At 37.3% G+C, this 14754-nt stretch overlaps 1 protein-coding gene across 23 annotated transcripts in view; it reads left to right on the forward strand.

The window, feature by feature from the left end:
• Nucleotides 1-14754, forward strand: part of MPDZ (multiple PDZ domain crumbs cell polarity complex component) — a 239809-nt gene that overhangs the window by 219669 nt on the left and 5386 nt on the right. For 18 of the 23 annotated variants that reach the window (XM_067041492.1, XM_067041491.1, XM_067041490.1 and 15 more), the window contains 11 exons: nt 1745-1890; nt 2614-2697; nt 2865-3058; nt 4776-4923; nt 7698-7784; nt 8709-8799; nt 9674-9717; nt 10538-10660; nt 12144-12248; nt 12804-12916; nt 13762-13885. In XM_067041492.1, the coding sequence (XP_066897593.1) occupies nt 1745-1890; nt 2614-2697; nt 2865-3058; nt 4776-4923; nt 7698-7784; nt 8709-8799; nt 9674-9717; nt 10538-10660; nt 12144-12248; nt 12804-12916; nt 13762-13885 (1259 nt within the window). The remainder of the gene's footprint in view (nt 1-1744; nt 1891-2613; nt 2698-2864; nt 3059-4775; nt 4924-7697; nt 7785-8708; nt 8800-9673; nt 9718-10537; nt 10661-12143; nt 12249-12803; nt 12917-13761; nt 13886-14754) is intronic. The other 5 variants (XM_067041505.1, XM_067041508.1, XM_067041509.1 and 2 more) reach the window with 1 other exon arrangement.

Genomic DNA, 14754 nt, shown 5'->3' on the forward strand with positions numbered 1-14754 from the left:
ACAGTGATACCACTTCACTGGTGTGAAATCAACATTGCCTGGCACTACATCAGACTCTTAAAAATGCACATATATGTCGTTGATATGAGTTGTATCCTTTGAGTGTAAAGAGTAGATACTGTCAAAGTAGATGAAACAGTTGTATGTAGAGCATGGAATGAAACTTTCGTGTATCATTAAAATGCCAGTCTAGAATATTGAGGCAAATTATTCCTTTGAGTTACTTTTTTGAGAAAAATTACACTGGCATTTAATAAAAGAATAAATTTCAAGCTTTGCAGCATTGAAAATAAAAGTACTTAAAAACATTGCTTTTTTTCTGCAACTGGGGAAAAAAATCTCTTTTGGCCTCCAGACTGAAACATTCAGTTCTTTTGAACAGGTTTTTAAGGAAACAGCAGTTTAAAACATTTGTAATATAGTTGGTTTAAAAGTCTTTTTTTAATTGAAGTATAGTTGATTTACAGTATTGTGTTAATTTCTGCTGACTCAGCTACACACACACACACACACACACACACACACACACACACACACACACACACACACACACACACACATTTTTTATATTTGTTTCCATTATGGTTTATACCAGTACATTGAATGTGGTCCCCTGTGCTATACAGTTGGACCTTTTGTCTAAAAAGTCTTAAAGTAATAAATATCTGATGAAAGCAATCCTTTAATTTAGAAAGACTAATTCACTAAAATGTTTAAAAAAATGGAAATTTTTTCTTTTTTTCATTTTTAAGTAATCCCTAAATAGCATTGTCTGTAAAAGTATAAAATGCTAAATGGAAACATAACATAAAAGAAAATATGTTACACCTGTTCTTAACCATTTCAGGAGCAAGAAAATAGTCTGCCTCTGATTCCTAGAAAGAGAGCATTTTTTCTAAAGCTAATCTATCAAGTATCCCAGCTTTCCCAAAATATGACATTTGCTCTATGCTTTTTGGTATATCAAAAAACATATGCTGTGAAGACTCTCATAAAACAAAGTATAAAATTATATTCTCCTTATCTTTTCATAATCTAATCTTATTTATTTAATTCTGAGCATTTATGCACCAGGATTTAATATCTGAGTTCAAAACATCGAGACACAAGGAAAGAAACTGCAAGTGGGTCTCATTTGATGTCTTATAAACTCAGATATTAAATCCAGTTGCTTGTATGCTCAGATTTGATTACATAAGTAGAGATGCTCTAAGATAGGATGAAAAGGAAAACCAAATAAAAAATCTAAAAAGCCCTGAATGGCAGGCACCATGACCAGAGTTTCTGATGTCCTTTGTGTTTTGTCGTCTTCCCTGACTGAATGTGAGTTAGGTCTCCACCACATGTCTCAGTTCTGAGTTTTACAAATCATAATTTCATAAGAAGTTTGTTTGGGTCCCTTGAAACGTAGAATATCAAAGTGGAACTAGAGGTTCAGTTCAACTCTCTGTTCTCATTCCTTTTACCCGTTACCTCCAGTAATTAAAAAAATACAGAATACTGCATAAAATAACAGGTAATTTTGTACCCACCACCCTAAATTAACAATGACGATTTAATCATTTGTTGGATAGTTTTAAATATAACTAAAAGATTAAGGTGGAATTATATAGTCTTCTTTGTCCCCAACTTGGGCCCATGTTTCTGCTCCATCCCCCAAAGGCACCCAGTGTGGTGAGTTTGATATATATGCCTTCTAATCAATTTTTGTTTGTATTTCATTTCACTTTTAACTTATTTTTAGGTACAAGCAGGTCATCAACACCAGCAGTCTTTGCTTCTGATCCTGCAACCTGCCCCATCATCCCAGGCTGTGAAACAACAATTGAGATTTCCAAAGGGCGGACAGGGCTGGGCCTGAGCATCGTTGGGGGGTCCGACACACTGCTGGTGAGGACACAGCCAGAGATGTTCCAAATACACAGGCAGCCTCTTCAGTGAGCCCTGAGAGATCATTGTCAGGGAGATTTGCATCAGTTTTATGAAAGGAAATACAAAGGCTTAGAAAAATGTATCATTTATTGTTATTTTAATTTATAGGGCAGATACTCAGCTGCGTACTGGGATTTTTATTTTGAGTAAGCCAACACTGACTTAATAGTATTTCTTTATACTTGTAATTGTGGCCTTTAGATTCAAAATATTTCTGTTAGTTTATTAGTTCTTGCCATATTTTAATTTTCTTTTTACTGACTGGATACTCTTGGGTTAGACCCATATTGAGAAAAATCTGAAAATTTGGATAATTTATAGATAAAAATTTCTAAACATCAATAATGCTTCTAAAATCCATTCATTCCATTTGTGGATAGGAAAGGTGATGAGGTGATGTATATCTATTATATGTGCATGTGTGGGTGATTTATGTATTTTATAATTTTTTTCTTTATAAACTTCCCTATCATGTGAAAGAAATATAAGCTGCTTTGGGCCTTTTAGCAAAAATTGTCTTATGTTTTTCTTTCAATTTTGATATGTGACTCACATAGGGATGCAGTGAGTGTATAACCCTTATCACTGCTGTAAAAGTGAAGTGTGCTTTGACTCCATTTCTGCTCACCCTCCCTAGGGAGAATGGTATAAAGCATGGGTGTGTTCTGTTTGTGCCCTTAGGGTGCCATTATTATCCATGAAGTTTACGAAGAAGGAGCAGCATGTAAAGATGGAAGACTCTGGGCTGGAGATCAGATTTTAGAGGTACAGAATGCTGTGCGTTTGACCTTTACAACTAACAAAGAAAAGGCTACTCTGGGGAGGATGGTCTTTGCTTATTTCTTTTTCCCTCCCTCCTTCCCTTCCCCTCCCCCCTCCTTCCCTCCCCCTCTCTCCCTTCTCCTCACCCTCTGTGTCCCATTTCTGTACAGGTGAATGGAATTGACTTGAGAAAGGCCACACATGATGAAGCAATAAATGTGCTGAGACAAACACCACAAAGGGTGCGCCTGACGCTCTACAGAGATGAGGCCCCGTACAAAGAGGAAGATGTGTACGACACCCTCACCATTGAGCTGCAAAAGAAGCCGGGCAAAGGCTTGGGGTTGAGTATTGTTGGTAAAAGGTATGACTGATCAGGGCAAATGCAATGACCTCTTAGAAATGATTGAATTTAAATTCCTTGAAAGAGTACTAGCAGTAGTAGAATCTTTCTCAGCCGCTAGTGTTCTGTAGGTAGCTATTTCAGCCCATGCGGAACAGCAGAAGACATTGGTGTTGACTTTTTTTTTTTTTCTTTTTTTTCTTTTTTTTTTTTTTTTTCCGGTACGCAGGCCTCTCACTGTTGTGGCCTCTCCCATTGCAGAGCACAGGCTCCGGATGCGCAGGCTCAGCGGCCATGGCTCACGGGCCCAGCCGCTCCGCGGCATGTGGGATCTTCCCAGACCGGGGCACGAACCTGTGTCCCCTGCATCGGCAGGCGGACTCTCAACCACTGTGCCACCAGGGAAGCCCTGTTGAAATGTTTTAGTCAGTGTTTTGGGGGATTTTGAAGGTACTAGACAAAAAGCCATTTGGTATTTTTGAGTACCTGCTGGGTGCCAGGAGATACATTAGGTTCTGGAGAACAGAGTTAAATAAGACATGGATCCTGGATCCATGGATCCAAAATCTCAGTTTGGTAAATGAGCATTGAATATATTCTTGCAACAAAGGATTCTGTTGATGAGAGACAGAAACGCATCGTGGGGGATCCATGGAAAGCAAAGGAGAAAGGGACTGACTGCATGACCTTATTTAAGGGAAGTAGATTAGGAAAACCCCTTTATAAAGAGGTGCCAGAGATGAAGCCAAAAATGAGAGGTGAGAGTTGGTCTGACAAAAGTGGGCGAGGATATTCTAGGGAGGAGGATCGTCATGAACAAGAGCACACCATCAGAAGGGGATAGAAAGTGTAAATTAAGAGACCAGGGGAGTAGATTGGTGACTGTACGTAAATTATGTACCTCATTTATTTTACATATGTATATATAGTTAATATTAAAAAATATCCAGTAAGTTCCAACACCTTTATTCTTAAGGTGGGAAAGCAGAGTATCAGATGGTGAAAGGGTTTGTTTGAGGTCATGACCTTGGCAAGAACAAGTGATACAGTTCAACTTTTACTAAATGTTTCTACTAAGAGTTATCTTTGTATCTCAACAAGAAGTCCTTGAGTTATTTATACTTTTATGAAAGGAAGATTGAAATAAGTTGAATATTTGTTCATTTTGCATAAACCTATCTTGTATGAAAGTTAGACCTGTAATGATTTAAAAGAAGAGACATCACAGCAACGGTACTTAATTTTGGGTAACAGATGGTTTTAGTTTGAGATACATATCCGTTATTTATTTTCAGTAACGTTATCGACATTGGTGATAATAGCAACATGTTTATGTAGGCACAGGTCAATATCCATTCAAGGCTTCATTATGGTGTAGAAAGAACAATAGATTTAGCTCCCAGTGACTGACCCTTAAGTCCTGTTTTTGCCATTTAGTAACTGTGACTCATAAAATGAGTATAATAGCCACTTCTACTCACATTGTAGAACTGTTGAATAAATGTGCTTATGAAAGATATGTTCAATCTATGAAATATTGTAAAGACATAAGATACTATTTATTACAAAAAATAATTCTCATAGTTGCACCAGTGTTGCTGAAAACAATAAACCGTTTAAAGTCATGAAAATAGAAGTAAAATTTCCAGTTGTAAGATGTTAGCCTTTCATTAAATAAGCATTGCATTACAGTTGGGAAAAAATAATAATGTTGACATTGAAAATTTTACGTTTGCAGAAATGATACTGGAGTATTTGTGTCTGACATTGTGAAAGGAGGAATTGCAGATGCTGACGGAAGACTGATGCAGGGAGACCAGATACTAATGGTGAATGGAGAAGACGTCCGTAACGCCACCCAGGAAGCCGTCGCAGCTCTGCTAAAGGTAGAAATCCAGTGCCACAAATGGTCATGTGCAATAGTGTAAGAGAAGGAGGAGTGGCCACATTCAAACAAGTATTTATTTAATATGTTCTCTCAAATAAGACATATTTATTCTTTAGACACCATATTTCAGTAATAAATCTCTAACAAACTTACAATCAGCTGTTTATTATATTATATATTTATTTAGCAGTAGTAAGGATTATGAACTGAGTATCTGTGTTCTTAGTAAATCTTTTATCACAAAGTGATTACTGTGTGGTTCTTTTCTTGAAAGAAAAACACATTTTCAGTCCACAAAGGAGAAAAAAAGTCTTAACCTCAGTTCTCCCCTGCCCCCCCATATTTATATTTGGATTTATTCTTATGACCTCTGGCCTAAGGGAAGAATCTCCTCCCTGGCACAAGTGTTCTTTGAAAAGGGACTCAGCAGAAAGATGGAAGATCATAGGAGGCAAGAAGGGCACCTCTGGAAGTCATGCTTTCTGGACTGCCCTGTCCCAGCCCCTTCCTTAACCCCTTACTGGGTGCACTAAATTGGACATCTTTATATTTCCCCAGAGATGAAGAATGTGGAAGAAAGATTTTATCTCTTTGAATGACAGAAGAGAATGTTTGGTTCACATCTTATTCTGATTCAAAACTATTGAACTATTTAAAGTTTGACATTTAAAATCATAGTTGGATGGGTCATCCTTATGAAATGAAGACAATGTAATGCAGATTAACCGGGCAGTACCTTCAACAGCTATTATTGTTGTTTTTTCAATAATTATAATGCCTCCATCCCAAGGTATCATTGCTAGTCTTAAGTACATTTTACATTGTGAAATCCCTTTCCTCCATGGAGTAAACTCTCCATGAAGAATCATTTTCTGATTGGAAAGGCAGAGCCAGTCTCATTTTAAAAATGTAAAATATAGAATAGTCACTTAAAAATATAACTCGTGGAAGTTTAGACATATTTCCTATCAGGGAATATTCCAATTTCCAGAGGGGATTTGTGCTCCTACAAGTAAATAAAGCAGTGTTTATCTCATTGTTTTCCTTTACCTAACATGTGTTTTTATGACCTGAAGTGTAGTTCAGTGTTGATTAAAAATCGATCGCCATCAGTATCCATGTCATGTGGCACATGTTCAGTAACATGAACACATAACTTCATGACAGTGTCTGACAGCAGGAGAAATGTCAGAGATCTCAGATGCTAGTGGGAGCCTCTTCAGTGGCTAAGCTTAGCTTCATGGAGTGATTTTCAAGTGAGCATCTTGTTATAAACCTCTGTGGTTTGCATAGGATCTGGTATATACATATAAATTTAGTTATTAATAAACCACACTTAAAGTCTATCATTTCTTCTTAGAGTTATCAATTTTCAAAAAATAATTAGCATTCTTTAAGGAGAAGTAGCTTCCTTTAGGAGATAAATAAACAATGATAGTTAACTCTGTAAGATAGATACCTCTCAAAGATAGAGAAGGAGACATCCATAAAATAACCGAAATAATTTTAGAACCAGTTAAATCACCATTTAAAAACGCAGTTTGGCAGTATATAATGAGAGCCTTAAATATTTATATAGCTTTGCTATTTGCACCTCCAGCTGCTGCTTGTTGTTGTTTTGACTTGTTATTTCTTCATTTAAACATCTTGCAGAATCCTCAATACACAAAATACTTCATGTGCATAAGGTTCATTGCAGTGTTGTTTGTAATAATAGAAAACAGGAAGCAACACAATTGACAATAACTGCTTTGTGCTCGACACTTTGATAAGAATTGTGCATGGATTATTTTATCACAACAACCTGTAATGGTCTCTGTTTTTAAAATGCAGAGTAAAAGACTTATCGAGGTAAACATCTGCTAAGTTCACACAGCTAGTAAATCACATAGTCTGGATTTAAACCAGTGTATCTGACTCCAAAAGCCTGAGTTCTCAAACACCTCATTGTGCTACTTTCACATTAGACTGTATAGCATTTCTTGCATGCCTATGATTTATTCATAAAGGACCACAGGGAAATTGTCTTCAATTCTCATTTTGTGTTTACAGCAATACGGCTTGTTTAAGTATTGTATATTATAATATATCTATTCAGGTACAGTGAGGCAGTAGAGAGCTTACCCAGTTATCTGAGTACCTCTGCTATTGAGGGCAAAACGAATTGTTGCAGTAGTGGTTATTTTACTGTTTTTTGGTTTTTGGTGGTTTTTTTGTGGTACGCAGGCCTCTCACTGTTGTGGCCTCTCTCCCGTTGTGGAGCACAGGCTCCGGACGCGCAGGCCCAGCGGCCATGGCTCATGGGCCCAGCCACTCCGCGGCATGTGAGATCCTCCCGGACCTGGGCACGAACCTGTGTCCCCTGCATCGGCAGGCAGACTCTCAACCACTGTGCCACCAGGGAAGCCCTTGTTTTGTTTTTTAAGATCTGAGTTACTTATTTCTTTTGGCTTATCTAAATTAGTGTGTTTCGTGAGATAATTGCTTGATTCTCCATTTCTCTTTGCCTTGACAGACATTCTCTCCATGTAAATCATGAGGCAGTAAGACAGACACTGGGTGTTGCTGCTGCTGCTTGTTGTTATAATTTTTTTTTACTAGTTTTAATGTTTTAGAAAAGCCTTTTTCCACAAAGGATTGGAGGTATCCTTGCCCGTGGAAATTCCAAAAGGAAAATGCCTTTCAAAAACCCAGTCTTGAAGAGTAAAATGTAATCCTAAAGCTGACTGTAGCATTTTATTTAAACATTTTATCAAACAACTTCCCCCCCAGTGTTCCCTAGGCACAGTAACCTTGGAAGTTGGAAGAGTCAAAGCTGGCCCATTCCATTCGGAGAGGAGACCTTCTCAAAGCAGTCAGGTGGGTAGCTGTGGGATTCTTCAGGGCAATGCAGTCTATAGGCCAAAAGGAACTCGAAGATGGCCCTGACCATGAGTCTGTCCTGGGTCATGTACACAGGCCTGGCCCCCTGGCAGCTTGGCAGAGCGGCTGAGGTGCAGAGTTTGTGATAGGGAAGAATGAGAGATGGGAGTGGACAGGCAAGCAAGGTGGGTGGAGCTCTTGAGTAGTTTGTGAGTCATTCTAAGGAACTTAATTCCAACCATTCTTCTTTTCTGACATGATTCGTTTTCCATAATCTCAAAAGTGAACCGATTAATTATACATATAAAGCCTATAAAGACAATATATGATTAAAGTATTTTATAACAAACATTTATCAACCAGTATTGAACTGAAAAAATCCCATGTAGGTGAACTGTAGAAGCTCTCCACCGCGTATAAAAATATGGTGTGAAATAGCTGGAGTCTCTTGGTAAGCACCTCTCCTGTCTTGCCTTCTGATGACAGAAGCCCATTTTTATCAGCCTGTCCTTAAGGACCTCTTAGTCACCCCTGAATGATTACCATTCGTTTCCTGTCGACTGGCCCTAATTCTGCAGTTGTTGAAGTCCCCATCTATGTACAGCATTTGTTTAAATTTAGAGAAGATTAGCTTGGATGAGATTATGAAAATCCACTAAAATTTTAGGAAAGTTGGAATCAGTTGCATCCATTCTTTTACCTTTAATTTATTTATGTCATTGGACAAATTCTTCCTTAAAAAGAAACAAAAAAAGAGAAAACTCAGTGGAAACTCTCCATATTGATTGCCCTTCAAATTACCAAATGCCACTGTTGCTTAACAAGTATTTCTAAGTCCATTAAAAGAATTCTGAAATAAGTGGTATTTAGCGGGTATTACTACTTCCCAAACTTTCTAAAACAACTGTTATGTATTTGTAGATGAGTGAAGGGAGCCTGTCATCATTCACTTTTCCACTTTCGGGATCCAGTACATCTGAGTCACTGGAAAGCAGCTCAAAGAAGAATGCATGTAAGATTGGATTGAAATTTTAAGCGTGATTTAGTGGTTTGAATTTTGGCCATCAACAGTGATTTTTTTCCCCTGTTTTACTTTACCTCTGAAGCTCTCTTTCCTCAAAATTATCCCAAACCCTAGTATAGGTTCCAAAATTCAGAAGAGCATGAAGCAATACCTATGGCGGCATTTCCCATTTGATGTTTTTCCCTACGAGGTATACTAAACGTTAGAATCAGGATCCTGCAATTTTTTTCTTGTGAAGCAGATTGTTGTATTTGATTTTTATTCCCTTTTTCTGTTTAATGTAACACCAATATATCAGAAGATCCCATTAAGTGAAGCTTTCTTTCTCCATGAAGATTGCAAGAAATTTGATTGATAAAATTAATATGATCCTTCTGTGTTTTAATTACATGAAATCATGATGCAGAGGGTTTTTTGGCTTGGAGCAGTGGTTGAAAGTTGTTCAAATGGAAGAAACTAACCACATGGCAGTCTCTGTTTGCAATGTAACTAATATTCTAGAAATTTAGGCACTTAAGTCCATGGATTCTTTTTAATGCTTCCATGACTTTATTTCTCTCAGCTGTGCACATGTCTTTCTATCTAAAGCACATCCTGTCCTTAACTCATTCAAAGTGTATTATGGAGTTGTATAAACAATGCTTGAAATAAGAGAGAAGAAATAGAATGGTGTGTGCATTTTTCCAGCTGGGAAGTCCCTCTGTAAGACAGATTTAATCATATGTGCTAGTAATTTGAAACCCCCTTTCCAAAAAAATAAGGGTACCTCACTTAGTCCCATCTAGCTGTAGACATCAACTAAAATTTAAACTAACATTAAAAATGCATTAATAACCATATTTTATCTTTTTCCCATTTACAGTGGCATCTGAAATACAGGGATTAAGAGCAGTTGAAATTAAAAAGGTAACTTGGGAGAGAGGAAACAATATAAACTCTGTTGACTCCAAAGGCATCTGCATATGTATTTTCCTGTTAGCTGCCTTACTATTTTATGGTACCATCTGATAAAATATGTATTACATGCAGTAGAAATAGCCCAATGCAGTCTTTGCTGAATTTCCTTGTTTGAAAAATCATTTTTGGTATACTCTTTATTGCCACAAATGGTATCAACCCAGCCCCATGCAAAATAATGCCGTGTCTCTCTCACTTCTCATATTAGGATAAATTAGCCTTTGCCTTCAACAGAGATTTCCCATTCTCCTGAAACAGATTCTTCTGATAGCCACTCACAACAGAGAAAATAAAAGCAGATTTAAGTGCTGAGCACACTTGTAGACACTTCATACCATCGTCATTTCATTTAATAGTCACTGCAGCCCTTTGTGAGAGGCACGGTAATCTCCATTTTGTCCGTGAAGATCTAGGGATACATTGAAAGCAGTGGACTTGTTCCAGATCCCAGCGTTTGTAAGTGTGGGTTTCTGGCTTTGAACATGGGTCTCTCTGATTCCTTTTCACTTCATCAGCTTCCTTGATTTTCCTCATTCCCTGTAGCATGATTTTCATTTAGTTTTGATTTCTTTTACCTCCTGAACAGATGCTTATTTTTCTAAATCACATTAAGGACCTGTATCAAATAAAGTAATACAATTTTCTTGGGCATCATTTTCCACCCTCACTTCTAGAAGATCAAAGTTAACTACAGGATATTGTGCCAAAGAGACCAAAAGCCAATTAAAGATATCAGTTTGACCAAAATACTCTGTCTGTCCAATGGCAGGGACCCACTGACTCACTGGGGATCAGCATTGCTGGAGGAGTGGGCAGCCCGCTTGGTGATGTTCCTATATTTATTGCAATGATGCACCCGAATGGAGTTGCAGCTCAGACCCAGAAACTCAGAGTAAGTTTTACTAATAGCCCTGGTAGCCCTGGCAAATCTGTCAAAAGGTTTTATAAACCCTTTGACTCTGGCTGACTGTTGCAGGCAGTTTGAGATGTCTGTCAACTTTTAAATCCGCTTATCCAGCCACATCAGGGCTTGCTTTGGGTAAAAGATGAAGAAAGTTAAAAGAGAGGAGAATTTGTTGTTGTATGCAGACTTTCAGGTAAATGAAATGGGATGATTTACAGTTATTTCTTAATATTTTTTACCTGTTTGAAACCCTGTGGAAGAAGTTAAAATAAAATAGAAGGTAGTCTCAGAAAGTATTGCCAGGGGCTTCCCTGGTGGCGCAGTGGTTGAGAGTCTGCCTGCTGATGCAGGGGACACGGGTTCATGCCCCGGTCCGGGAGGATCCCACATGCTGCGGAGCGGCTGGGCCTGTGAGCCATGGCCGCTGGGCCTGCGTGTCCGGAGCCTGTGCTCTGCAACGGGAGAGGCCACAATGGTGAGAGGCCTGCGTACCACCACCAAAAAAAAAAAAAAAAGGAAGTATTGCCTTGCCAGAATGAAGTGAATTTTTTTCTTTTGGTTTAAATGCTGATTTAACTTTATTAAATTGAAAATTGTCATTTATGTTGCATTTGTTTATCAGTTTTGCAAAAGTTTAGTGTAAACGTGACTTATAATGTGAAACTATACAAAGCTTGCTTCAAAATTGTGGGATTTTGCATATAGAGAGCACTATGATAGAATTTATACTAACTGCCCAGTTCTGAAATCATGTGACTATTCCATTAAAGTAACTCAATCTCTATAAAGTAAAATCTATATGGCCTCATGCCTTAAAAGTGGTCTCAAACCATAATCACTATTTAAATACTGTCTAAATCAGTAATGGTTCTATTTCCCTTTGCTATGTAAATTTATGACTGGCACTTAAAAACAGATTGTACGTGTAACACAGGGGTCAGAAAACTTTTCTGTAAAGGATGAGATTAATATTTTAGGCTTTGCAGGACATACATGTGTGTCCCTGTTGCAACTATTCAACTCTGCCTTGTGAAAGCAGCCAAATAATCATGTCTGTCCTCCAACCAGATTTTATTAACCAAAATAAACAGTGGGCCAGTCTTGGCCTGTCAGCCGTAGTTTGCCAACCCTTGACTTAAGAGTCACAGCTAATGTGTATAATAATAATATCCAGAGAAATTCTGGTTCCCAAATGATAGCAGATATGGTATTCTTTTAATAGGAAGTAATGTCTTACCCAGGAGAAACAAAGAAAAGGGAAGCGTGATTCCCTGCCCATTGCACCAAAGATGATAGAACTCAGCCATTACTTGCAGCTTCTCTTTGTGGTTGCTGCTGCTTGGAATTGGACATTTCCTTGGTTCTATTTCTATTGCTGATTAGTAGTATATATGTGTTATGGAAGGTAGGGAAGGAAATCATCCCACTCTCAATGGCTCTTGTAGCAGATGGCTATTTCTCTCCCTCGCAGGTTGGGGATAGGATCGTCACTATCTGTGGCACATCCACTGAGGGGATGACTCACACCCAGGCAGTTAACTTTCTGAAAAATGCCTCTGGCTCCATTGAAATGCAGGTAAGATTTTTATCCCAACTCTTCTGAATATGGGTAGCTTGAGGACACATGAGCTTTAATGTTAAAGCTATAAAATGATTAAATCTCCTATTATTGTATTTACTATTTCCCTTGAACATAAATGATTACATTGAGAATTCCAAGAAAGTACATAGGAAACACATTCTGTCACATTTTATCCTGATGCATTTATCATTTCATACTTTATATCTTAGGGGGAAAATTCATGGTCTTGGCAGGAAATGATTAATTGCTGAAATTTTAAGTGGTGTGATTGAGTGACTTACATTCTAAAGATCTTTAGAAAACAGTTGCATGTGAAACCATGTTTGAAAAGCATCAAAGAACTTGGTAGAATTGAATTAGTAGAATATTCTTAGTGTCAGTTGAAGAGGCCTCTGGACCTTATGAAATTCCTGAATTTATGTTAACAGAAATGATTAAGTGGATGATAAAATACACATTTTATTCCCAGTGCTCTTTTTGAAGAAAAATTACGATGTCTTCCTAGCCACATGAGCATGTTTTTTCTCTTTATATTTCTCCTGTGTACAGGTGGTTGCTGGAGGAGATGTGAGTGTGGTCACAGGTCATCAGCAGGAGCCTGCCAGTTCTAGTCTTTCTTTCACTGGGCTGACGTCTAGCAGTATATTTCACGATGATTTAGGGTGAGCTCATATACTATGGTTTGTATGTCCCTGTTACCCACATAAGGTGAAGTGATGGAAGATGAGGTGTAAAATATGAAAACCAAGTGTTTCTAAACTCTTTGATTATGGAATGGTAGGTAGATAGATAGACAAGCAGATATGCATGCATGCTACTACTCTTTCCACATTTTCATCTCTGAGTTTTTTGAGGGAACATTTTAGTCTTGGGGGTCAATCTATCCTTTAAAAAATTCCAACATTGCCTAATCATTTAATGAATCATACTTGTGATTAAAAATAAAATTCAGTTACCCAAAACTTGAGTACACAAGAATTAGAATATAGAGAGAAGGGAAGAGAGGAGCATGTTGGAATTTTTACATAATTTGATGCAGCTTTTATATTTCTTATCATCTATTTTTGTCTCTGAGCTTGCGAATACTGATGTTTATGACTTATTCCATCATAGTGTTTGGCAGTTTAGCCTCTCACTTTAAATAAACTGGAAAAGGAAGGAGCTGCTTTATACAATGAGAGCTTGCCATGAATATGTTAGGTTAAGGGTAGTATACATGAGTAATAGAATAGGGTGTTAAGTAGTATTTCATTTGATTATGTAAATTTAAGATACATAGCACAGCACACACTGACAATTTAAGCATCCCCAAAATACCCGTGATGTACTCACTGTTGGTAACACAGAGAGTTATACTAGCTTTAGGTGGATGTCAGCTAACCCGTAACTTACAGATTCATGGAGATACATATATATATATATATATATATATATATATATATATATATATATATATATATATATATATTTAAGTCTAAAGACTCGTCTTTTCTCCCCTTTACCGCAGACCTCCTCAGTGTAAGTCTATTACACTAGACCGAGGACCAGATGGGTTGGGCTTCAGTATAGTAGGAGGATATGGCAGCCCTCACGGAGACTTACCCATTTATGTTAAAACAGTGTTTGCGAAGGTAAGCTTGCAAATTTTAACCACCCTCTTCCCCTCTAAGCATGCATTAATAGTGGTCAGCAGCAGGCTTATTAGTTTATGGCTTGAGGTAACGCCCAATGATTAACAATTGATTATTTTCTTTTGGAAATCCCTACAGGAATAGGTCATTAGATATTTTTGTCCAATTTGAGGTTTAGTTATGTTTAAAGGAAAATAGGCTTAAATTGAAGTTCCATGGGTACTCTCGACAATATACATAAAACTATTAATGAACGTTAGTTAGACAGTCAGGCCTGATTGTTTTCCTTTGTAAACAAGTGGTATGTGATTGAATGTCTTTTGCAAATAGGACACTTTAAATATGTGTATGCTAAAGAGACCTGACATTTTTTTTTCTTTGCATTTTTTGTTGTGAAATATAAAACAGGCACAGAAAAGTATATAAAATACATAAGGAGAATAACTAATAGGGCATTTATTTTGCAAGTTTCATTTCATTGAATGGAATAGAAAAATAACTACTAAAAATATTAAGGAGTATCCAGCAGCTCTATCACCTACCACAGATCAGCTGTTTGCATTCAGGGGATTCAATAGAGAAAAGAAAACTGTTGGTATATAGTTATAATCATATAGCATCCCGTTCTTTGGTAAGAATATTTAGAATACAAGTAAAGTTATTAACAACATTGGTGAAGCTATTAAAATAATTTAAACCCATATAATTATTGTTAATTTTTTGTTAAGATAATTTTTAGGAATGACAAAATTTCCTGCAGGAGAAAATTCAGATTCTCAAAATTTTACAGCACGGAGGAAACAAAATTATGTTAAACCCATTAAAAGATTTGGTACAGGGGCTTTAGATTAGTATTATAGTCCTTTAAA

The sequence above is a fragment of the Kogia breviceps genome, chromosome 8 (assembly GCF_026419965.1).
Source record: "Kogia breviceps isolate mKogBre1 chromosome 8, mKogBre1 haplotype 1, whole genome shotgun sequence".
NCBI lineage: Eukaryota > Metazoa > Chordata > Mammalia > Artiodactyla > Physeteridae > Kogia > Kogia breviceps.